The sequence below is a fragment of the Vicugna pacos genome, chromosome 5, assembly GCF_048564905.1.
Source record: "Vicugna pacos chromosome 5, VicPac4, whole genome shotgun sequence".
Lineage (NCBI taxonomy): Eukaryota > Metazoa > Chordata > Mammalia > Artiodactyla > Camelidae > Vicugna > Vicugna pacos.
In genome coordinates, this window is record NC_132991.1 from 50,314,813 (window position 1) to 50,341,986 (window position 27,174).

At 35.0% G+C, this 27,174-nt stretch overlaps 1 protein-coding gene across 7 annotated transcripts in view; it reads right to left on the reverse strand.

Moving 5' to 3' along the window:
- Window positions 1–27,174, reverse strand: part of SESTD1 (SEC14 and spectrin domain containing 1) — a 222,665-nt gene that overhangs the window by 47,609 nt on the left and 147,882 nt on the right. For 6 of the 7 annotated variants that reach the window (XM_072961233.1, XM_072961234.1, XM_072961235.1 and 3 more), the window contains 4 exons: window positions 26,576–26,667; window positions 23,736–23,844; window positions 12,928–13,018; window positions 9,495–9,608 (listed from right to left, as the gene is read on the reverse strand). In XM_072961233.1, coding sequence (XP_072817334.1) covers window positions 9,495–9,608; window positions 12,928–13,018; window positions 23,736–23,844; window positions 26,576–26,667 — 406 coding nt within the window. Of the gene's footprint in view, window positions 1–9,494; window positions 9,609–12,927; window positions 13,019–20,474; window positions 20,569–23,735; window positions 23,845–26,575; window positions 26,668–27,174 lie in introns of those variants that run through there. The other variant, XM_072961237.1, reaches the window with a different exon arrangement.

The following is a 27,174-nucleotide window of genomic DNA, read 5'->3' on the forward strand; positions in this document are numbered from 1 at the left end:
AATACATTTTCCAAAGAAGACATACAGTTGATGCTCAATATCATTAATCATCAGGGAAATGCAAATTAAAACCACAACGAGATATAATCTCACACTTGTTAGAACGGCTATTATCAAAAAAGATAAGAAATAACAAGCGTCGGTGAGAGTGTGGAGAAAACGGAGCCTTTGTGCACTGTTGGTGGGAATGCATATTGGTACAGCCACCATGAAAAACAGTACAGTTTCCTCCAAAAATTAAAAGCTGAACTACCATGTGAGTCAACAATTCCATCTCTGGGTATTTATCTGAAGAAATAAAAACACCACTTCCAAAAGATACAAGGACCCCCATGTTCACTGCAGCATCACAGCATTATTTACAACAGCAAAGATATGGAAACAACCTAAGTGTCCATCAATGGATGAAAGGAAAAAGAAACTGTGATTAATGTGTGTGCGTGCATGCGTGCGTGCATGTGTGTGATAGAATAATAGTCAGTCATAAAAAAGGTATGAAGTCTTGCCTTTTGTGAGGACACAGATGGACTCTGAAGGCATTATGCCAAGTGAGTTAAGTCAGGAGAAAGACATAAACAGCATCTCTTTTAAAATGTGGAATCTTAAAACAAAAACAAAACTAAGATCAAAAGTACAGAGAACAACTAATGTACTTGAAATGAAAAAAATTACTTATATTTTTAAAAAGGGGAATGTTTTAAAATATGATTCTTCCTTTAAGGATTTAACAATTTGGAAAATCACGTGGGGAAACACTAATAACAATAGTCCAGTCTTGGAATTCAAAGTTTAAAGAGAGATAAGAAAAATTTTAAAAATCTAACTTCAAAAAGTAGCTTCTAAGGGTGGAGGGTATAGCTCAAGCAGTAGAGCACATGCTTAGCATGCATGAGGTCCTGGGTTCAATCCCCAGTACCTCCTCTAAAAATAAACAAACAAACCTAATTACCGCCCCTCACCAAAAAAAATTAAAAATTAAAAAACAAAACACATTAAAAAAAGTAGCTTCTATTATTCTGCAGTGATATAAGTGTTCAGTATGTCACTAATATCCAGATTCAAATTTTACAAAATCTCCTCCTATAAAAAAATATTAATTCACATGTTAGAAAAACTATCTAAATCTTAGGAATGGGCAAAGGTATTACTGGATGTTCTTCCATGCAGTGCTGAGCCTGTACCTTTGACTTTCTACAGACTAATTAATAGGTACTAACCTCTGTAGGGATTGAATCATACCTCACAAATTACTGACAACTTCATTAATGAGTTGCATATGTTTGACTTACACTTATTTTATATTTACATGAGAATCATGATTTTATCCTTATGAAAATCACACTTCAACATAAGCTTTATCTTATCTATTCAAGAATGTGGTGGGTGGGGATCATATTCTAATTTTTACCTGGTAAGTAACTGTTAATTATCTTCAAATACTCATCTCTATGAATATTCTAATATGTATGGACACAATTAAACTCTTGAAGAAAAGATTTATCAGTTACATTCAAAGTAGATACGCTTGAATAAGCAAAAATCTAAATTTCAGATTTATCTCCAAGGAAATCTGAAACCGTACAAGCACAAAGGGAACAAGAATAAAACAGTGGAATTATAAAGAGGAGGGAAAAAGATCATTCCTGCCAAGTCCTTTCAAAGGAAATAACATGACATTTTTAAAATAGTAAAGTCCTATATAAATATTACTTTTTCCTTTATTTTATATATGTTAGAGAGGTTAAGACAAGACAAATTAAATTACTAAACCACAATAGTTTATTAACTAGCACATACCATTGCTCAACAAATTTGAGGAGAAAGGTATTTACCATATGGTCTTTAGTCAAAAGATTTGTGAAAGTTTTTAGTCTGGAATCTAACTTACAGAAAGATTCAAAACCTATTTCTCTTTTACTCCTATTCTTCCATCTGTAACTAGAACACTTACCCTTTCCTAATAAAACATTTCCAAAGAACCTAAGACTGACTGAAGCTTTCACTGGACAGGCACTCAGATGTTTTATTTTTTGTTTTACTTATGCTAACAATTTGTGTGCAAGATCTGGAATGAAAATGCATCTTTGTATGTATCATTGTGTGCTTAGTGCAGATTCATATGTGTGTTGTATGTTATATACATACTATTTCAATGTGTATGTCTGCTTGTATCTGTTTGTTGGGGGATATTTTTCTCACTGAAGAAAATAACTTTCTGCAAACTAAAAAGAAGTCAGAATAGATGGAGCCAGAACTGTTCTGGACAGAAACATGAAGGAAGTCTTTGGTCCTGAATCCTAACATTACCATGGTCTCAAAAGAACAGGATCAGATGCAGTAATAAGAGATAAAGAAAAAAATTTAGAATGGTGGCTGGTTATCAATACCAGTAAAAACAAACAAACAAAAAACCACTTATACTCATGAATGGCAATAAAGAATCAGAAGGTGAGATCCTCTTGATTACTAGTCTCCCAATTTGAGGATAAGATTAATGTTAGTACTGCTTAAATTTTACCTTATCATTAGGTTAATTATATCATCTAACCAGCAAAAAGTATCAAAGCCACTTGGTACAATGCTGCTGAAGATCAGAAAGTACTGGAATATCTGAGTTGCTAAAAAGGAAACTAAACAAGAAGGTATCTATTTCAGAGATAGGAAGGATATACAAAGAATTATTCAGGTGACCAATGAGAGATGAATATTCAGTGGCTGATGGAAAACATTAGGGAAGTGAAGAGGAGGAAGGTCATCTAGAAGAAAAAATTTAGGAAGGATCAAAGGCAAGAAAATGTGAAATTGTGGGAACAGGTTGTCTTTAAAATGATGACTTGGTGTTTCTTTGATGAATATTGTGGACAGCTGATAATAAATCTTTTTTGTGAATAATTCTATAAAATAAAACACAAATTTTTGCTTACAAGAACAGTACTCATAATAAAGTTACCCTTTAAAAATTACTTAGAATACATACAAAACAGAGGCTTAATTATAACAACCCAAATGATCCAAAATAACATCAAGAAAAATAACTATTAATTAAACATCTATACCGAATTTAATTATATATTGCTCTAAGTATCATTTAATGGCTGGTGTTGAACTGCCCCTTAAAGCTGAATATGTTTGGCAGAATATTAGCCAGCACTTGAAACTATACTCATCTGATTAGGACATTAGGCTTTTAACTAAGTGCCTAGTGCTTGCTTACTTGAGAAAATAGTCTAGCTGAATCTCTTCAATGTCTACAAAGAAAATATATTGATATAAAGAACTTTAACACTTGAGTTTTAAAACATCAATCTATGACATCAGATCAAGGCAGACGGGAATTCTGTCTTCTACTTTAATCCTCCAAGATACACAGTATATAGTCACTATGAATTCATACAGCATGAGACTCAACTAGGCAGAGCATTTCTGAGCAGATGCCTATACTTAAACACGATGGGACAGGCTCCTCACAAAAGAGGTCTTGGCTCCTACCCATTGTTCACAGGATTAGTTTCTGAACCACCACCCTGTGTTCACTGCATTCTCTCAGAGCAACACTTCCTGCAAGCCTCTGGCATGAAAGGCAGACTTCCCTGCCTATCTGAAGTACTCCCTCACCATGGCAATATCCAGGCCTACTGCTTTCAGCTTTTACTTTCTTCCTTCACTACACTTTTGATTCTCTTCCCTGGGATGCAGTTTCCCATGCAACGATCAGGGTAATATCTTTTCTAATGCAATCCAGCAGCCAGGGCTGCCTTCCCTTACACTGCCAGCACACCTCTTCTAGTAAGTCTACAACACAGTCAAGTCAACCAATGACAAATATTTGCAAGATAAAAATGAAAAACAAAACAAATCATCTGGCTTCCGCTTAGGATAGGTCGAAAGCTGGAAAGAGTATTGCTCCAATCCTTACAACAACAACAAACTAATGCAAATTAATAAGTTTTCTTTAATCCATCAGAGTTAAGTCCACAGGAAAACCAATTAACCTGAAATCTACAGAAATACCATCCTTACAGGAAAAATGGAGCCAGAGCACTTGCCTACTGAGGAAAATACCAGGCATGATACAAGCCAGGTAAGAATTCAGTTAAAATTTTTAATGAATTGCTAAAGGCCAAATGTGGTTCATTGTGAAAGCACAGAACCCACGAGACGCAAAGACACAATAAAAATTCAAACTCACTTGCAAGCTCTTTTCCACAGGCCTCCTGAGGACTCATGAGAGAGATGGGGGGTACGCAGTATAAGACACTTCAAAACAGACCTGAGGGAGGGAACAGCAATCACCAGTGGAAAGACGAAGCTGAAGCACAGACTAGATTCTTCAGCTCTACCTCCCCTAGAGAACAAAGCCTTCTGTCCTGAAGGAGGTCAGCGAGCCTGAATGACCAGAAAGCACAAATAAAGCCCTACTGCAGCTGGGAGGAAGCGGCAAGAAAAACTCTCTAACCCAGTGGAGGCAGGAACATACTATGATCCCAGACTACCACGGGCCCCCTAAAGCTGGGGAAGAGGGCCCTACCCTCAGATCCATGGTCACAGAGCTGCCACAGACTGAGGCTAACTCAGAGCAACAGAAAGTGCCCCACCGACAAACACTGAGTAATAAGTAAAAGCAGTCTATTGCTGAGAGGGTCAATAATGCAAAGAGAGACCTTTTCTGAGGCACAAGTACAGAGGAAAGATATACAGCTGATGGTAGGACAAACATTGAATTAAAAAAAAAAAGCTCTCTGGCAAATCAGCCCCATCTTCAACACAATGTAACTCCAGAGAAATTTGAAATTTGAAGCCTGTGGCGCACTGAGGAAAGTAAGAGCAACAACAGAAGCCAAAGCCAATTCAACTCCTGGCTAGACTAAATCAGCCCTTCCCTTACCCTGCTAAAAAGATGGGCCCATGTGCAGGAAGAAATACGATTTCTCTCAGTCCTAAACAAGATGTTCAACATATAAAAAGCAAGAAAGGAAACAACCTACTGTCAGGAGTAAAACCAAACAACCTAACTAGAGTAAGACATACCAGATACTAGAACTATTGGGTAAGGAATTTAAGATAACTATGATATATGCTAAAGGTTCTCATGGAAAAACTGCAAGACAACATGCAAAACAGATGAGGATTTCATCAGATACAGAAACCGTAAGGAAGAATCAAAGAGAAATGCTACAAATCAGTAACATAATGGAGATGAAGTGAATTTACAAATGGCTCATCAATAAACTCAACACAGCGAGGAAACAGTGAACTTGAAAATAGAGCAGAAGAAAATACCCAAACTGAAACACCAAAAGAAAAAAAAAAACAGAGAGGCTAGAAATGAAATAGAACACTAATCTAGAATGGTGAGAAATTTTTAAATGGTCTAACATACATTCAAGTGGAGTTCTAGAAGGAATAGAAAAATAAAATGGGGCAGAGGAAATATTTAAAAAGAAAATGTCTTCAAGAATTTTCCAAAATTGATGCAGACATCAAAACAGAGATCCAAGAAGTGCAGAGAACACCAAACAGAATAAGTACCAAATAAAACATGCCTAGATGTTATAAAACTTCTGAAAACCAAAAACAAAGTGGAAATCTTGAAGCTGGCCAAGGGGAAGAAACAAACAACAACACACAGGGGACCAAAGATACAAATAACAGTAAAGTTCTCAGAAACCATGGAAATGAGAAGGCAATGGTGTGATATATTTAATGTGCTGAACGAACTAAACAAATAATGAAAAAAAATTCTATCCCCAATGAAAGTATCTTTCAAAACTGAAATAGAAACAAAGATTTTTTTCTCAGGCAAAGAAAAGCTGAGAAAATTCAATGCCAACAGAACTACAATGCAAGATATGTTAAAGGTAAGTTCCTTAGGCAAAAGGAATATACCAGCCAAAAAACTGAAAAGAAATGAAGAACACTGGAAATGGCGTAAGTGTAGGTAAGTATGAAATTCATTTTTACTATTTTAATTTCTATAAAAGACAACACACTGTCAATAGCAAAAACAGTAGCAATATATTGTATGCTTACAGTACAGTAAAAGTGAAATGTATGTAAATAATGAAGGAAAGTATCAGAAATATACTGTTTAAGTAACTTCCACCGTATGTCAAGTGGTGATTTGAAAATAAGAATTCACTAACTAAAAATCCATATTGTAAACCTATGGCAACCCATGGAAAAAAACTAAGATATAAATTACAAGTTAATAACGAAAATAAAAATGTAATAATAAAAATCCTCAATCTAAAAGAAGGCAGAAAAAGAACAAAAAAATAAAATCTAGCAAGATGGTAGATTTAAATCCAACTATATTAATAATTACATTAAATACAAGTGGTCTTATAAACCACTGAAAAGACAAACACTATTAGGGTGGATATGAAAGCAAGACCCAAATATACTATATCTATAAGAAATCCACTTTAAATGTAAGGAAACAGATAGATAAATAGAGAACAGGTAAACAGGTAGTAAGGGAAAAGATAAAATATGCAAACATCAATCAAAAGATGCTGGAGTAGGGAGGGGAGGGTGTAGCTCAGTGGTAGAGTACGTGCTTAGCATGTACAAGGTCTTGGGTTCAATTCCCAATACTATCACTAAAAAAGTAAATAAATAAACCTAATTACCTCTCCCTTCTCCCCTACCCCAAAAAAGAAGAAGCTGGAGTAGCTGGAGAAGCTGGAGTAGTATTGGACAATGTATATTTCAGAACCAGATATATTGTCATGGATAAGGAAGAGACATTTAACAATGAAGTGATAAAGTGGTCAACTCACAAAGAAGACATAATGATCCTAAATTTTTATAAGCTCAGTAAAAGAGCTTCAAAATACATTAAGCAAAAACTGATAGAAACAAAAGGAGAAACACATCCACAATTATAGTCAGAGAGTGCAATATTTCTCTTTCAGTAACTGACAGAATACATAAACAGAATATTACAAAGAACACAGAAGACCTGAACAACACTATGAACAATCTTGACAGTTACAGATAACTTCACCCACAAGGGCGGGATACACATGAACAGGGCACACAGAATACATATGCACGAAGGAGTCAGCAAGATAAACCATATACTGCGTCAAAAACCAAATCTTAACAAACTTAAAGTACCCAAAGTCATAAAACACATATTGTTAGACTATAACTTACAAATACTAACTCAAAATGGATTACAGATCTAAATATAAAACCTAATATTATACAACATCTTGAACAAAACAAGAAAATCTTTGTGACCTTGGGTTAGTCAAAAGATTTCTCAGCTATGATACCAAAAGCCTGATTCATAAAAAGGAAATTTAAAAATTAGACTTGATCAGATGTTAAAAACTCCTCAAAAAATGAGGTTAAGAGAATGAAAAAGCAAGCAGACTGAGATGCAGTACTTGCAAATGACATATCTGATAAAGAACTTCTATCCAAAATACATAAAGAACTCTCAAAATTCACTAATAAGAAAACAAAAAGCCTTAAAAATGGACAGAGTTGAACAGCCAACACCAAACATACACAGATGGCGAATAAACACTTAAAAATATACTCACATCATTAATCGTTAGAGAAATGCAAGTTAAAACCATACTGAGATACCTGTACACACCTACTCGAGTAACTATGATTCAAAAACAAAGAAATACTAAGTGCTGACAAAGATGCAACTGGAACTTTCACACACTGCTGGTAAGAATGCAAAATGATACAGCCACCTTGGAACTGCCAATTTGGAAGTTTCTTATAAAGTTAAACAAACATACACTTACCATATGACCCAGCAATCCCACTCCTACGTATTTTATCCCTTAAAGTAAAAATTCACATAAAAGCCTATACACAGATGATTATAGTGACTTCATCTGTAATCACCAAAATCTAAAACAACCCCAAATGTCCCTCAACTGTGTAGCCAAATGGGAATGAATAAAAAGACTGTGGTACATCTACAAAATGGATTACTATTCAGCAATAAGGAACTACCAATACATCCAACAACATGTGTGAATCCCAAATGCAAATGCCTATGTGAAAGAAGCCAGATTAAAAATGTCAGCTACTTTATCATTCCACCTATATGGCATTCTGAACAAGGCAAAACCACAGGGACATAAAACAGATCAGTGGTCGTCAGGAAGATGGAAGAAGGAACTGACTACAAAGGACCATGAGAGAACTTCTGGAGTGATGTGATGTTCCCCCATTTCTTGATTGTGATGATGGTTACAGATGTGTTTGTATTGGTCAGAACTCTCAGAACTGCACATTAAAACTGATGAATTTTATTGCACTTACCTTTTTAAATGAAGAAAAATGTCACACATTTCTAAGACATTTCAAGCTATCTCACTTAAAAATTAACTAGGTTTTCTTAAATCTATCTGAGATACCTTGGCAACTTTTCCTCACTACCAAAAACACACTGACATTGACTTTATTAAAAATAAAAATGACTAATGTAGTATGGTAAAGTCCAAAATGAGTCTATTGTCTGACTCCTGTAAACATCCGAAGGCTCTATATTCTACAGGGGTGGGTTAGGCTTTGTACCCTTCAATGCCTCCACACTTTGTTTAGTATCTATCAATTCTCCTACTAGGAATCTAGGATTAATAGATTGTGGAAGGAAAAATACAACAAATTTATTTAAATTTATATTCCATCTTAGGACTTCTTTCTGATCTACAATAAGATGTACAGTCCTCCCTCAGTATCCGCAGGGAACTGGTCCCAGGATACCCTGCAGATACCAAAACCCATGGATGCTCAAGTCCCTTACATAAAACGGCACAGTACAATGAATATATTCAGCCCTTCACATCTGCAGATATTAAAACTGAAAATACAGAGAGGGCTGACAATATATTTACTGAAAAAATCCACTTATTAAGTGGACACGTGCAGTTGAAATACGTGTTGTTGAAGGATTATGTTTCACACACAAAAAGAGGGAGATTGTAATGTCAATAGGAAAGGATGGAAAAATGTGTTCATGTATCAAAATCAAATCAGATACTAAAAAATAATTATGACATCATACAAAATAGGCTCTAGCTTCAATTTCTAAATGTTTAGGATTTCCAAGTATTAGGTAAATGCCCCCTCATTATGTAATAATGTAACATAATAAAAATATTTTTAATAAAAAGGTTCTACTTATTCAAGAGTTCACAAAGAGTGATGAAAATAAGAGAGCATTTGTGGTCTCTGACAAAGAATCATAATTCATTCAACAAATATCTGAAATGTTGACTCTATATATTTTTTTAAATGGGAGGTACCGAGGATTGAATCCAGGACCTCATGTATGCTAAGCACATGCTCTACCAGTGAGCTATTACTCTCCCTGCCTCAACTGCAGATTAATCATTACTTAGGCACTGATTTAAGCATTGCTTAGTATCCAACGCAGAACAGACGAAATCACTCCAGCAAACTGCTGTTTTTAAAGATATAACAGACTTCTGCTTTTTTTAATAGAGTATATTTACCTCAAAGCCAAGTCTATCCTTTTCTTTCCAAAAACAAAAATGTGTTACTTTCTTATCCCAGAATTCATCTGGCTTCACTACACAAACAAGGGATACTTCAGCTGGAACAACATTCTATAAAATACAGAAAAGTAATTATAAATTATACACGTAAATGAATAACTTACTAAAAGTACAAATTATTAGATATTCATGATTAGGCAGAGTAATTAAGAGACCTTTGGAAAATAATTAAAATAACAAAATAGGATAAATAACTCCAAAATTCAAAACACACATAGCAATAAAGAAATACTTAAAAGATAAGTTGATTCAGAAAAGGTTTCAAAAGACAAAGTAATACAGACAGTACATGTGAATTATTTTTGTTTTACTGAATCTCTCTAATAGGAATATACTTAAACCACAAGACAATTTTTAGCTGAGAAATTATTAAATTTGGCCTTTATATGATATGAAAAAATTTTTTCTAACACAATCACCTTGGAGAATTTCTTCCAATAATTTAAAAGCAATTTTCTCACAAAATAAGTTTATCAGCCATTATATAAAGAAGCCAAGATTCTGTGTGATTAACTTGAAGAAGAGGACAAAGCTAATCTTTGACAAATACTATTTCACATTTACTAGGTATGGTTATTCATATCACCTAAAGAATGAAAATTATCATTTACTGAGTTAATGAACATTCCACATATATTTTACCAGCAAGTCCCACAGAATCCATCTTTAAAAGATATCTTACATTTCTACCACCTGCATTGTTAACATCCCCAAAGTAGTCGGCCTTTTGAAATATCCTCTTAGCAGGCCTCCTTGCTTCACATTTTCTCATGCTCACAACAAAATTCAAACCTCTTACCAAAGCCAAGATAGCCTTCCAAGCTCAGGGCCCTAATGACCTCTCAGACTTCATCTCACACCTCTCCCCTCTTAGCTCACTTCTCCACTCCAGCCACGATGACTTTCTGGCATCTCCTGAAATGTGACAAGTGTGTTCCCACCTCAGGACTTTGCCTTTGATGTCTCTTCTGTCTGGAATGTTCTTTGCCCTATGCCTAGAAGGACTACTTCCTCAGTTTATTTAGGATTCTACTCAAATATTCCCTCTTCAGAGAGACCTTCCCTGACCACCCTTACCTAAAAGTAGCAACATCTGGCTCAGTTTCCTTTTACAATGTATTTTTCTTAATAGCATTCATGATCTGATGTTACATTATTTAGTAATTTGCCTAACTGCTTACTGTCTGACTCCTCACATAGAATACAGGCTTCCCAACAGCAGGTACCTTGTCTACCGTGTTACTCCTGTATCTCCAGTGCCTATGGCAGTACCTGGCATATAGAAAATATTCCAAAACCTTTGTTGAATAAACAAACTCACGACAAGTGGATCTCATTCTCCCAATTTTACAGAAGAATGAATTGAGCTTCAGAGAACTAAAGTAATTTGTCCAAGGGAACAGAGTTGTAAAGGATGGTGCTAGAATAGAAACCAGATCTGATTCTAAAGTTCCACCACACCGTTTCAGATATTCTGCTGCAACTGTTTTAATTCTGTTGCTGTAGTGTGAAAGTACCATCAACAACATGGAAACAATAAAACTTCACTGACAAACTCTAGACCATAACTGGCACTACTGAATAATAAGTTACATAATTATAGTAATTATTATCATTGACGAGGAAGATAGAAAATCTTTCAATTTAAATATAGAAAGGATTTCTCACCTAGTAGTTATCTTAACAACTTTTACAGAGAAGAGTTAATCTTCAGGGTTTGGAATATAAAAGTGCCGGGAACACATCTGACAGAAAGTTACTATGGGACATGAACCTGTGCTACCTAAAAAACTGATCCACTGCAGCTATGTCCTTTCCAAACCAAAGGAGTGATTCTAATGATGAAGGTTTAGGCCAACCATTTAAGAACAAGATGATAAGTAGATAATGTGGGGCCCACCTCGGAAACATTCCACTTGGTAAATATACACTTGGAAAGGATAGAGCCTACACCTGGGGCTTAGGTTGTGCTGAATTCCACTCGTGACTCTCTCCCATGTTCACCATGAGAACCTGGGTAAGTTATGTAAAATCCCTGAGCCTCAGTTGACCTTTGGGGATAACAGAACCTGCTTCTCAAGTCTGGGAGGATGAAATTAAATGAGATCACATTTACATTGCAAGCTGAGTACAGGACCTGAGTCACACTAAGCACTAAAACTAAAAGCTAAAAACTAAAATCACCATTTCCATCCCTCGAATCCCTTTTTCCTAATCATCCCAAATAAAAAAATAAACCATTAAGAATCATCCTCCTTAGTTATCATTTAAAATTCTTAATTATATTCCTTTCCACAGAATCCTAAAACAGCTACCAATTATTTCCCAATTCATTTAGAATTCTTGACCTTTCTTTCAATCACTGGTATTTACCTAACTGAATGTTTACTATTCACTTAACAGCCAACATATTTCCCCCAATTGGCCTGCCATCAGCTCCTTTCACTGCATTCACTTAATTTCTGAGCTATCAGTAAGTCAGAGTCCATGCCAAGAATGCCCTTTCTACTCTCTTTCATTTAAATTAGATAATCTCTTTTATTTAATTCATGTAACTCTTACCTTCTGTACAAACCCTTCTAAGGAAACCCAGGTACATGAGAGCAATCTACCCCCTTTCAAACACTCAAATGTTTTATTTTTCTACTTCAGATCACAATATCCTCAATACCCTCAATAAATCAACAAACATCTACTAGGTACCTACTACAGGCAAGGGATCACAGAAGTATTCTGTGAGGAGCATGAGGAAATATAAAACACAAGGCTAGGACCAAATGAGGGGCTCTGTATCCGCAGCTATTTGTGGAATACTTATTTGTGAGCTGCTAAAGCTCCAAGGACACAGCTCTCCAGCACATTTCTTCGAGATTAGATGTAAATATAAGACTATCATGACTCCTGGTATTTTCGGAGGAAACAGGGGAACAGAGAGGAGAACCCTATCAGAACCACCTGAGAGGCTTTTTCAGATTAGACTTACCCAGTCCTACTCCCTGCCTATAGTATCAAGGGACAGAAGAGGGATGAGGCAGATACTGCAGTGTGCACAAGCTCCCAGGTGGGTCTCATAACCTCTGCCCTCACACTCTGAGACTCACTTGCCTACTTGCTTAAATTACTTAAACATGACAAATTATTTTTGATCATTTTCAAAACCTTTGGTATGGGGCTGAAAATTATTTTACCACTCAAGAGTCTAACCTGTAAAAACTGAATTTAAACAGTCCAATAGTGATCTGTGCATTTCAGAACTCGGTCACTCCTGAGAAGCCTGGGCACAGTCCAATAAATGAAATGCATTTGCTGTTATCACCTTATCTATTGCTGTAAAATAAGACCATTTCCTGATAGTCAAAAATAAAATTACCTGTAGCATTAAGACTACTGTTTTCACCACATTCCACTGTGATTTTCTGCCGTCCACAATCACAGTAAATCCTCTAGCCTTACACTTTTCACTGAAATAAAACAAAATCAGAGTATTAAAACAAGCTTCATACTTTATTCTTCATAATCTTAAATAAAGTTTACAGCTGAATCATAAATGGAGCAGCATTAATCTCACTTGGTTTGGTTTACATTGTCGATAAAGAAAATTCTTCAGCATATCCTCAGTTTTCTCAAGCAATTTATTTTCTCATTTCAGGAAACACTGACAATTTAATAAGCTAATTTCGAAGGAAAATTACCCTAAAACCATGTAAAGCAATGTTTTAAAAAGAGAAGAAATCAAAGCAACATTCAAACAGTCTCAGTAGCCTCTCAGTTTCTTCATCTGTAAAATGGGATCTAGTGAAGTCTAATGACCGCCAAGTGTGTATATAGTTCTTGTCTCTCCTTCCTGCTTGAAGTATAAGGTTTGTGAAGTGATAGTTTAAAACAGGTAAGCTATTATTAAACCATTAAAAATGAGCTTCTTGGAGTTCTTTTGAAAAAGAGAAGAAATGGAAGCAACATTCAAATAGTCTCACTAGCCTCTCAACAAAATATTATCTTGAGTGTTGGAAAATGTGTTGTTATATATCATATTCAATTATTCCAGCACCGACTAAACACTTCCTAGAAGACTGCCCTAGTAAAATGCAACAATGTGGAAAAACTTAATCCTAAGACCAAAAACTACATAGCTTTATTATTATTATTATTATTATATTATTATTATTATTATTATATTAGTTTTACTTATAAAATCAGCTTAATGCAAGGATCTCAACTGCCCTCCTGTAACACAGTGGAAGAAAATGTAGTTTTCTTATCAGCAGGTCAAGGATTTGGTAGTAAAATCTCTCCTCAAAGTTCTCCCAATCACCTACATTATAGGAAAAGTTAATAGCAGACCCTTTCCTGAGATTTAAATTCAACAGTCCAGGGAATTTTACTAATCCTCCCTTACTCACTCCAAGCATTCACATTAACCTCAAGAGGAATCTTGGAGAAGTGACATCCAGTTCTACACAGAACAGTAAGGTAACAAGAATGACGATGATATTGTGAAAGATTTAGAAGAACAGGTGCCTCTGTAGGCAGGGACAGAAGCTGAACTTCCAAAGGAAACAGAGAAGTGTTCAAGACACAAGGAAACCAAAACACATGTCCATACAAAAAAATTGCACACAAATGTCCATAGCAGCATAATTCATAATAGCCAAAATCAGAAACAACCCAAATGTCCAACAACTGATGAACAGAAAAACAAAATGTGGTAATCCATTCAACAGAGCATTATTCAACCATAAAAAGAAATGAAGTATTAATACATGCTACAACACGGATAAAACTTGAAAACATTACACTAAGTGAAAGAAGCCATATACACAAGCTCATATATCATATACCATTTTACAAATGGGCACTAGAGACAGAGAGTCCATTAGTGGCTGCCAAGGGCTGGGAGGAGGGGCGAATAGGATGAGGAGTGACTACTAATGGGTATATGATTTCTTTGAGGGTTGATGACAATGCTCTGGAATTAGAGAGTGAGGGTCGCACAACCTTGTGAATATACTGAAAACCACTGAATTATACACTTTAAAAAGAGTGTTTTTTTTTATAAGTGACATATATTAATAAAAATGTTACAGTATTCTATTTTTGGATTTTGCATTACAAAAAAAAAGGATTCACTAAGCATTCTTTAGTGGGTAAAAAGGGTGAGGCAATACAATGATCACTTCTGGATTAGCAACAGCACATAAAGACTTGCTGGGGGAAGCAAATCTGACATCTAATTGCTAGTTGTGGGATCAGGTAAGAAAGAACACTATGACTTAGGGAGGATACAAGCCCAAGAAAGACCAGCCTATTAGGGCAGCCATCTGTTGGTCTTTAGAGAAGTGGCAGCAACTCAGGCTCTCTAGCAATGCACTATGGAAACTTGCAGGAAGGGGAGCTAAGACACACAGAGCTGTCCAGGGAAGGGCCTTCTCTGCTCAGGACTAGAGCCAAGAGAAGTGTGCCATACCCATAATCTGGCACTTTCTTGTCACTGGCATCTATACCTTTGAGGCTCAGGTTAAACAATCATTTTGTTAAACACATTAAGTTTTACACAAACAACATATTTAGTATTTCAAAGCACACTAAATCAATCTGTGTATTAAGACAAAGAAAATAATGAAACTTGCAAATACCATGTGCAGCGATCTTAATGGCATAAAATACTCTAAATTTATCTTTTAGAGTACTTAAAAATACACTTAATCATAATTTTCTCACATTTTACTGAGACAGACAAAAAACATACAATCCAAAGATATTACATATTTGAAAGTTGCAAGACCAAGTGATCTTTCAACTACTTGACAGGAATGATTTTTTTAAAAATTTCATTCCTTCAAGTGGAGTGCTGGTTTAAATTGTTTTCAACAAGAACATACTTAATCTAGAAGCATATTATGTCCTTATAAAGGGCATGTTAGAGTAGCTGATGTGCTATATAAATAAATTCCTGCACTACTATTAACATGTTTATCATCTCAAGACCAGTAACAACAACAAAAAATCTACTAAGACCCTGCCTGCCTCCTTGTTTCTACTCCATCAGAGCCTTTCAAGAGTGAAGTGACTGAGTTAAAAAAGCTATTAAGAGAGGAGAGGCTCCCTAACAAGCTCACTCACTCTGACTAGAAAGAGACTATCAACGGATTTTCTGGGTTCAGTACTCTGTAGCTCTTCACTAATTCCTTTGATTACAGCTAAAGGGTCCTTTTCCACCCAGAGAGCTCTGCTTATACTTGACTTATGGCCCTAATTTCAGTTATGCTTTTATTATAATTCTTGTTTACAACTTACCTTCATTAGACAGCACACTTCCAGAAAGCAAGAATACTGTTTTTACTGACATGGCAGATTCTAGCATAGTGCTTTAAATACAAAGGGACTTTAAAAATGTTAGGTGATGCACATCACATCACTCCTCAGTCAGAATGTAACAATGGCTTTTCTTCTCATTCAGAACTGAAGCCCTGACCATGGCCTACAGTCCTCTAAGATCTGACTCCAACCTCTGAAGCTCTCTCAAACAATTCCACCCAACTACGCTCCTTACTGATCCACAACATGCTGAGTCCACTCCTGCCTCAGGGCCTTTGCACTTACTGCTCCTTGTGTCTAAAACATCCTTTTTAAAATGCTCTTTCATCAGCTGTCTGTAGGGCCTCGCCCTTACTTCAATCATTTCTGGTAAAATGTTATCTTACCATTGTGTAAAACACTGCCACACACTCCTTCCCATTCCATCCCTGCCTTAACTCTTTCCATTATCTGTTCTACAGCACTCATGAATATCCAACATACTGTGCATTTATAATATTCATTTGATCATTACAGTATAAAGCCCATAAGGGCAAGGACTGGGCCTTTGTTCACCCATCTCTTCAACACCTGGAATGAGACAAGAAACTCACTGTAGGATCTCACATATTTACTAAGTGACGAAGACTTATAAGCTTAATTTGTGTGATTTTTGGCAAGTCATTAAGTCTCTGCATTCTGATGTTTCTTCTACAATATAAATGAGTTTTTCTACAATTAGGAAGAACTGACCTAAAATCCAAATTTGAATTAAAAAAAATCAAAACTTGAGAGAAATATGTAAAGGTAACTCCTGTAGATGTTGAATCTCTATAGAATTAGAATAATCTGATCAAGATCCATCCTAGCAAGTACTTGGCAGCATTCCTATAAAGAGGATTTAAGTATGGGTAAAGTGGTTAGTCTAGATGACTGAAGGTGCTTAGTCTAGATGATTGTTGAGGTACTTCCCAATCCTGACATTCCATGATTCTATAACTGGATGATCAGTAAGTTCTCTTTGAGCAAGAAAATGTTATGATTTTAAATATACACTGAATATACTGTTCAAAGAAAATATTTAAAACAAATAAACAAGATTTTCAACATTTTCATTATAGTACTATGTTCACCAGAGTTACTTTCATATGTCGGCTACCACTTGTGATAGATCCAGGTTAAAGGTTAAACGTGAATGAGTATTACCAGTTATCAATAGCTATGGCACTGTGATTATAACAGAGGTGGCTGCAACAGTGACTAGGAACACAGGCTCGGAGCTGGACTGCCAGGTCCAAAACCCCTCCCAGCCCTACTTTACCACATCTTCTTGGTCTAGATACTTAAATTACCCACTGTTCCCATGCCTAAGTTCCCTTATATGTCAGACGGAGATAAGGATGATAGTGCTCGTTTCGTAAGGCTGTTATGAGAATTAAATGACTCACCATTAACCTATTATTTCCTGAAATATAGGATATTCTTTTTATGTATGCCTCCCAATCATTACCCGTAAGTAAATTCTCAGGTCCATTTCTAATTTAAAGTTCTCAAATAAAAGCAAGACCAGCCTAGACAAACTTCTCATCCATCAAGATAGCTTCTACTGAGCTGCAACTTCTATATGTTTATTTGATTTTCCAAGAAAATGTAAGATACTCTGAGAATGTTCAGTCAGTCTGCTTTTGAGTACACAGAGTTCTGAAGAAACTGAAATAGTAAAAGAAAGTGAAAAAGAGAAACCCAAATCCACTGACCCCAGTGACTACCTATCACTGATTAAGTATGAGGTACTGCAAAAGGCTATGAAAAACTACAAATTATAAAACACAGTTTCTCCCCTCAAGGAGCTTAAGATCACTCAGAAAGGTGAAAAGGCGGGGAGAAAAGTATTTTAATTAGTGACTACTTTAAACTCACAGACATCACCTTTTTTTTTTTTAATGTTACTAGGGAAACCACATACATCTTTGAAAAATTGTTTTAAGGTAAGACAAATAATATATGTAAAAATTCAAGAATTATTAAACACATTATGATTAAATGCCTAAAGAGTCAGAAATGAAAAGTGCTGTAAGTCTGGACAACAGCTGGAAGATTCTGGAAAGTATCTATATAATGGAGCTAATAAAATTTAGCATAACAAGGTACAGAGCAAGCAGAATATAAGCAAAGGTGCTGCTCATTAATTTGGGGAAGCTTCTTAATTTCTCTGCTCTCATTTTTTTATCTATGAAATAGGGGTAATAGTAGTATCTAGCTTAGCCTTATTTTGAAGATTGAGTTAATACAAGTATTTAGTTTAAAACTAAGTGCCTTGCATGGTAAGTGCTCTAGAAATATTAACTGAAAAGGTGAGACAAATCATTCAAGGTCTTGGCATGCAGTTAAGGCTGAAAGACTGCCCTTAAGAGTGCAGACCTAGTCCTTCTTGTCTTCACAATGCATGGTGTACAAGTCTGCACTTGGTATCAACAAATTAGCCTGGCTACTGCTGTACTAGTCCAGCTTGACAACTAAGCCATCCCTCTACGTGAAGTTAAGCATTCAAAAAGGAAACAGAGAAGACAGAAAAAATTAAAAATATATGGCAAATGGAGAGGCTGTGGAGGAAAGGGAACCCTGCTACACTTCTGGTGGGAATGCAGTTTGGTGTAGCCACTGTGGAAAACAGTATGGAGATTCCTCAAAAGACTAGGAATAGACTTACCATATGACCCAGGAATCCTGCTCCTGGGCATATATCCAGAAGGAACCCTACTTCAAAATGACACCTGTACCCCAATGTTCATAGCAGCACTATTTACAAAAGCCAAAACATGGAAACAGCCTAAATGTCCATCAACAGATGACTGGATGAAAAAGATGTGGTATATTTATACAATGGAATACTACTCAGCCATAAAAACCGACAATATAATACCATTTGCAGCAACATGCATGTTCCTGGAGAATGTCATTCTAAGTGAAGTAAGCCAGAAAGAAAAAGAAAAATACCATATGAGATCGCTCCTATGTGGAATCTAAAAAAAACAAAAAACATAAATACAAAACAGAAAGAGACTCATAGACACAGAATACAAACTTGTGGTTACCAGGGGGACGGGGGGTGGGAAGGGACAGACTGGGATTTCAAAAAGTAGAATAGATAAACAAGATTGTACTGTGTAGCACAGGGAAATATATACAGGATCTTGTGGTAGCTCACAGCAAAAGAGAATATGACAATGAATGTATGTATGTTCATGTATAACTGAAAAATTGTGCTCTACACTGTAATTTGACACAACACTGTAAAATGACTATAACTCAATAAAAAATGTTTAAAAAAATACGGCAAAGAAAGGAAATAATACCTTAGGTGTCACATTTTAAAATGGGACACCATAAGTTTTCAATACATATTCATTGAATGAATGAAATGAGTATTTAAAAAGCACTCATGAACAGAAAAAGCATGTTCAGAGCAATTAACTACAGTGATTTGAAGTAACTCCAAGGTCAACACAATTATATCTGTATTTGCCACAAGTGCATTTGTTGAGGAGAAATAAGGAAGGCACAGGTTCAAACTTTCTTAGATGCTTATCCCATAAAAATAAAAACAAAAACAGAGAAGAGCCATCCCAGTCACATCCTCACAGACTATACTGAACTTTTTAAAGTCTAGGAAGATAAATCAATGATAAATTAGTGTTTTTATATATATATACACACACACACACACACACACATATATATACACACACACACATATATATATACACACACACACACATACACATTCAAACTACCTTCTAATTGCTCTGCAGAGTGCTGTAAACTCCAAGGAGGCTCCTTAAAAGTGGGGGAGGGAGCGCTGCAGTGGAAGTGGAGTTTGAGAAAGCGGGGATGAGTAGAAAGGGCCGTGGGCCTCCACTTCTGTCTGTTCTATAAATTTCTTTAAATAAAATGTCCAAAGATAATTTTTTTAAAATTCTGAACATACAGAATATATGCCCTACAGAATTCTGGTAGTTACAAAACTACCTGTATGGGATTCATATGATAATTTCACCATTTCAAAGAATTATAGAGCTATACAGTTGTTATATTTCCTTTCAAGATCTATTTTAGGTCGTTTCTATGACATCTATTGCTAAGTCTGGTTTGTTCCTTCAATATGCATATAACGAATACCTAAGGTCTCCAAATCATTTTTATGAGCATTGTAGATACAGAGACAAATAAAACATGGCTCTGCATTCAAGGACCTCACAGTCTCATAAAGACTGTGACTCCGCAGTAAACTCTATGACACCAAGAAGCGAATAGGAAAAACCACCTAAAAGGGCTCCTTACAAAGGTAATAGCGGGAAAAAAGGTTGAGAAACACTGATGTATATGTTTTACCATGTATTTTTAAAAAGCAGGTAGTCTCAGTATCTTATAATCACTTTGTATAATAGTACTGAAACAAATTTCCTTCTACACACTCAATGTGAATATGCTGTTGATTTAAAATTCTGAAATACATAAAGAAATGATATAAACACCTACTTGTGAGGCTTTTGTTAGTGCTAATCTCAATATTTACTTTCTAATGAAAAGATTTACAGATTAATTTATATTTCTTGTCTTTACCTCCATAAGGGAATCTTGGATTTGACTCTGCTCTCTGAATCATGGACTCATAATTTCTGATCCTGTTGTTTATGTCTAAAAGGTACAGCAATGGCTGGGAAAACAAAAGAAAAATTCTGTTTACCGTAATCTCCTAAAATCAAACACTCAGGTTGGCCCAAATGTGTCAGTCTTTCTTACTCTTTAGTAAAAGCCCTTTACAGAAAGTGGGGCAGCAATGCTAGTCTTGAACTCCACATAGATCTGAATACAAGGAGTTAACTGAACATAACCTAGTATTCAGATCAAGCTACAATTAACCTGAATCTCTCCTCTATTCTCAGCCCAAGAGCCTGAAACAAACAAAAAAGCTTAGGGTCAACCTGTGTGAAAAGGAACAGGAAATGCCCCCATTTTCAATTGTGCTGGGTTACCCATTTAAAATAGGTATGTATCACACCTTGTCTCTGGTCATTAAAATAAGCCTAAAATATAGGTAAGAAACTGAATAGTTTCTTTTTATTTTTACATAACTTTGAAAGGTGTTATCTTCAAAATGTTAACATGTTCATTGCCAAAAAAGGCTATTTTTGGACATCTCCTATAAAGAAGAGGCCACATTAGCTAGCTACATACACAGCTGGAGCTGTCTAGAGACATTCACAGCTGGGAGGAATAAGCTTTAACAGCAGGGGATGGGAGACACAAGCAGATCACACAAAAACTGCAGACACACTAAAAGAGGAAACCCCTTCCAGACTCAAGCTGAGCCCAATGTGACAAGGATAAACTTAAAAACAGTTCTGTGATGGAAAGAGGGGTGGAAAACACATAATAGACATGTGATAAAATAAAGCAGTACAATGTTGGCTGCAGGCTTCCAAGCAATGGGCAAATGGTGTTTACTGTACAATTCTTTCAACTTTTTTGTATATTTGAAATTTCTCATAATACAATCTAGAAGTGGTTTTTGAATGGTAGGCATTCTGAAGGAGAAAAGCCAGTTTTTAAGTTTGCACATAATAAACTGCTGTCCAGAGTTGCAATGTAGAGCTCAAAAACACTCTCTCTAATGCAATGGCAAGTACTGATAGAAAGCTGCCAATTACATTTTAAATGCCAAAGTTACAGGAGTTTGATCCAAGAAAGCAGACAGCTAACAATTCAGAGCTTCACAAATATTTGAGAAAGTCAAACTTTAGCAGAAAAATTATCAAAAATAAAGTATCCAGGTATCTGTTTTGTCTTGCTAGAATAAGTTCTTCCATCTTGCTTCAACTTTTATCTTCTCTACTAGCTGGCAGGTATGTGCAGATATGCAGAAATCATGTGTAATTTTTACTGAAAGAGTATTACATGTATATATATGTAAGAAAGAAAGAGAGTGAGAGAAAATTTAAACAGTATTAGCTATTTTGCCCTCCACTGTACTTTCTGCTTGCACACAAGCAGTGAACAGACAGGAGACATAAGTGAAACTGCTAGTCCCTTAGCCCATCTCAGGGATCCAGTGTCTCTTACAGTGTGAGCATCCTGGGGGGGTTGAGAGTGATTCTAGTATATAAGAGTGCATTTTCTTATCACAAACCTAATCACAAGCCTACTGGAACTCACCCTCAGTCATATGTCCCAATGCTGGAGGAAAACTAGCATGTTCATGGAAAAATAGGTTATTAGTCTCTAATCCTTCCTTAGACATCTTTCAAGGATAATTCTGACTATCAGTAATTTCTGCATTACATCCTAACTTCAAAACCTCACCTAAAATGCATCTACACTGTACTCTATTCATCTGCAGTATGAAGAGTCCTGGATTGGTGTCAGGAACTGCAGATGTCAATCCTAGCTCTTCTACTAATTAGCTATATAATACTAAAGTAACTAACCTCTGAGTCTCAATTCCCTCAACCATAAAATAAGGCAGTTGGTTCAGATGGTCTCTAAATTCCCCAACTACTTTTAACCATCTATGGATCTATGAGTATCTTTTCATAATTTGTTAGCAATGTGTCTAATAAAAGCAGTTTATTATCTAATGATGAATAATACAAATTAGCAACAAGCAGCTCAGAGAATTAGCAAGGCTATTCAATACCAATACACTGTGAGGTCTGATAACTTTCCTTTCAAGAAAGTAAAAAAAGTGAGAATTTTCACTTGAAGACCTCTATTTCCCCAATATTGAAAAAAAGTGATCAGTAATAGAATCATTACTTTATTGATCAATATTGAAAGTAGATGTGATTAAAGTCAATTGTTCTAAAATATAATTTTAACCCTGTATTCTGCAAGGTGGTTTAAAATGAAATAATCTATTATGTCAGTAATTCCAATAATAATAAAAGAAAATGATACAAAGAATTGTTTGCTCTGAATAAAATGTTTAAAGTTCACTTTATGGAGCTTAAGAGCATAACATAACAATAATATAAGAGAGAGTCCTGTTTCTTTTACCACCTCTGTATTTTGCAAACAAAAAAAATCTGTCCTCACTCTCATGCTTTATAGCAGTGGTTTGCAAATCTGGCTGTACGTTAGAATCATCAGGGAAGCTTAAAGAATTTTTTAAAAGTTTGATGAACAGGCCTCCCAAGAACAATTACATCAGAATCTCTGGAGGTGGACCCCCAGGCATTAAAATTAAAACAAACAAATAAACGAACAAAAAACTCCAGATGATTCTAACATGTAGTCATACTTCAGCCCCCAAATACCACATATAGGAAAAGAAGCTGGGGAGGGGGCTTTTTCGTTCTTGTTGTTGAAGTAATGGGTAGGCTCACGCAAATATAAAGGTTTAAGTTTTGTCTTCACTCAAGAAACATAAAAATTAAAAATTCAAGGATCTTTGGATTAAAATATTTAAAAAATTGTGCATTTAATATAAAAATGTTTTAAACTCCAAATAGCCACACTCAATATATTAAAACATACAGATATATTTATATCTAGTGAAATAGCTACCTAAATATAAGATGCTTTCTACTGAATTCATTTCTCTAAGTTTTCTTAAATTACATGGGATATAGACAGACGCTCAATCTTTGTGTTCCTTAAAAATTGACAGTACGTACATTTTGGAAATCTGTATCATTCAGTGCATCAGGAGCATAAAGTCTATTTTATCTGCTGTGGCATCATAAATTACTGATTCTAGTGTTTTCAATTATAATTTCACTGCTCATAAAATAATACAGCAAAGTATACTTTAACAAAAGCAGGAATCATTAGTAAGTAAATGAAAACATATTGAAATTTAAGAAAAGACACCTTTAGAGTCACCTTGGAATGCTGAGTAGGTAGTCTAAGGTGACACTCAGCTCATCCATATTTGTCTGTTCCAGGCATAATGGAATTGTCAGAATGAGTCCACTTCGTCTGTCCTTTCCTCCTGTTAAGGGGAAATATACATAAATTTAACACGTAATAGATATTAAAGAACTTAATGAGTAATATATATTTGGATCCAATGTTACTAAAACAATTACAAGTTTAAGACACCAGTAAAAACTATCTAATGGCTGTTTATTTTATATATTGTAAATGTTTACAGTAGTATAGCAAAATTATTCAAAATTTAGAAAAAATAAGAGGAAAAAAGTTCACCCATGAAATCTTCATTTAAACACAGCAATTATTTTGTTTAACTTCTTCCATTTAGTCTGCTTCTTATTCAAATCAGTTCATCAAATACCTATTTGCCTAGCACAGTAAGTATTTACAAGTAAAACAAAACAAATTTCCAACCAACCTAGGAAAAAAAGCTTTAAGACATAATAAATAGTAGAATGAAATATGACAGTTTATTTGCTAAGCTGTGTTGTACAAAACATACAAAGTATTATTAAAAGGGATTTTTTAATGGAGAAAATGATAAGAGCTACGATAAATGTAAAAAGTTTCACAGAAAAATGAAAACTTAAGAAAAATGGGTAGAATTTATAAACCAAGTCATAAGAACACTCTGTGATGAGGCGTGATCTAAGTTAACTCACAAAGGTCAGAAAGGTATTCTTTGTTTATGAGGCAATAAAGGGAAAAGCCCTTTGCAACCTAGCAGTGTATGGGACCTGGATACAGAAGCCTGAAAGCTGGGTAGTGGAAAGCACTTACATTTGATGGATGTTCAACATTTCATGGATGTTCAAGTCCTCCTCAATTTTCCATAAGCATTAGAATATAATCAATACTTTAATACCCATATAGCTTCTTTGAAAGTTCCCCACATGATTGATTTTCACACTGAAACCCATCTTTTGACCCAACTGACATTCACGGCAATTTTAGAAGCTTAAAAACCAGCAAATACCAAAAGAAACAATTCTATATGATCTCTAACACTAAAAACTGAAAGGAGTGGAATGAAAAAAATGACTACTATGAATGACAAGGATGCAATTCATGATGTACCAACCATAAACAATTTGTCTTTTATCAGGTTAAACATATAAAATACTGTTATTCAACCACCTTGTTTAATCTCAATAAATGGCAATTTCAAATGGTTCAACTTTAACTGCAAATTTTTTTTTGTTTAGAATACAGGTTTGTTTTTTTTTTAATGGGGTACCCATGGTTTTTAAACGGTCTCCCCTGAATGATTTTCTTGGTTTGAAATTTTTTTCTCTATTATTACTAGTTGAAATAATTAACAGTCAACAGAGAAAGTCAAGAGGAGTTGGGCTAAGAAAAGCTTCATTTGCTCCTTGAAAATCACTAAGCTTGATCCCTGCATTAAACATCTGCAAATAGGTTCATATCTGGACTGCAGCATTCTGACCCACTGTGAAATTGTCTGCAGAGGACAGGTGTAACAATCAGGACAGCATTTAATTTCATGCCTTCAGCTTTCACTAAGGGACAATAAAATAATCACCAGTGTAAATGCAAAAGAAGGCAGATGCCACGAAGAAAAAGATTTTCAAAATAGGTATGGTCATCACGGTCAAATGCTGCACAGAGACAAGTGTGGTAAGAATGCAAAAAAGTCACTAATAAAGACTTTTTAAAAATAGTTAATATTCAACAGTATGGGCAAACAGGCATTTTCACACACTGGTGGGAAAAATAACAATTGAAGCAGTATTATTAGAGGGCAATCTGACAAAACCTAACAAATATTTAAATGTAAAGTCTTCTAACACTTCCACTTGTAGAAATTTATACTGCTAAACTTGTACAAAATGTACAAACTATGAATAAGAACATTTCCTACAATACCATTCATATCATTAAAAAAATAGAATGTACATGTCAACTGGTAAGGGAAGAAGCTTTTTTTAAAAAAGAAAATACATATTAAGTAAAGAAACAATAATACTAGTAGAATTTAGTATCTTCTTTTGTCCTTTATAATCTACCCTAGAAAAACATGTCAATTTACAGAGAGATACAATGTACATTGAAAAAGGACATTAGTAGCCTAAATATCAATTCTGATAGGATCTAAAAAGAGTAAGTGAGAAAGAGCAAAATAATATAAACAATCTTAAATAGGTGGGCCATAGTACCTATTACAAAACATGTGCAAATTTACTCAATGATCTAAAATTCCAGAAAGTCGCTACACTCAATGTCACCACTGCTTTCACACTAGTCAAATATCTGAAAGCTTCTCTTTTGACTCTTCTTAGTTCATGTAGACTTTGGGTTAATAACTGGCAGTAAATTCAAGCCTATATACCCAAATTTGAACAGTAGAAAGTGAAAATCATGTGACTTATATTTCATAACTCCTCCTTGTATGAAGATGGAAGACAAAAGCTAGGACGGAAGCTATCATAAAAACGAATCACTCGGTATTTCAGAAACTAATTTAGATGCTGGTTAGTCAATTATTCTCAGCCTGTATTAATTATTTCATTTTTATACGAGAAGTGAGACATCATGACATTTACCTTATAGAGGTCATTTTAATCAAATTGCAGAACAGAATAAAATTTGGCCTGCCAAGTACCAACAGTGACAGAGATGGCTCACATAGCTATCCACTGAGTAAAAAGTGTCTCAGAAATACCTTTAAAACAAAACCTTCACAGAAAAATGAAATGCATTTCTGTAATACTTATCAAATAAAAAAAGTTTAAACAATAAAAACTAACAATCTTAAGAAGAAAACATACCTGAAAGGAAGGCTAGTTTTTTCTTCAGAATGGGTAATATTACGGAGGCCTCCATTTCACTCCAGTAAACTTCCTCCAGTAAATCTTCCTTTCTGAAAACACAGAAAGTTAAATGTCAACTACAAGATAATTACTCTATGAAATATCCACAGGCATACCTCATTTTTTTATGCTTTCCTTTACTGTTTTTACAAATTGAAGGCTTGTGGTAACCCTGTGTTATGCAAGCTGGGCCATTTTTCCACCAGCATTTGCTCATTTTGTGTCTCTGTGCCACATTTTGGTAATTCTTGCAATATTCCTAACTTCTTCACTATTATTATATTTGTTATAGTGGCCTGTGATCAGTAATCTTTGATGTTATCACTGTAAAAAGATTATGACTCGCTGAAAGTTCAGATGATGGTTAGCATTTTTTACTAATAAAATAAATTTTTAAATTAAGGTATGTATGCTATTTATTTAAATATGTTATTGCACATTTAACAGACTACAGTGTTGTATAAACATAACTTTCATATGTACCAGGAAACCAAAAAATTCATGACACTCACTTTACTGATGTATTTACTTTTTACTGTCATCGTTTGGAACCCAAC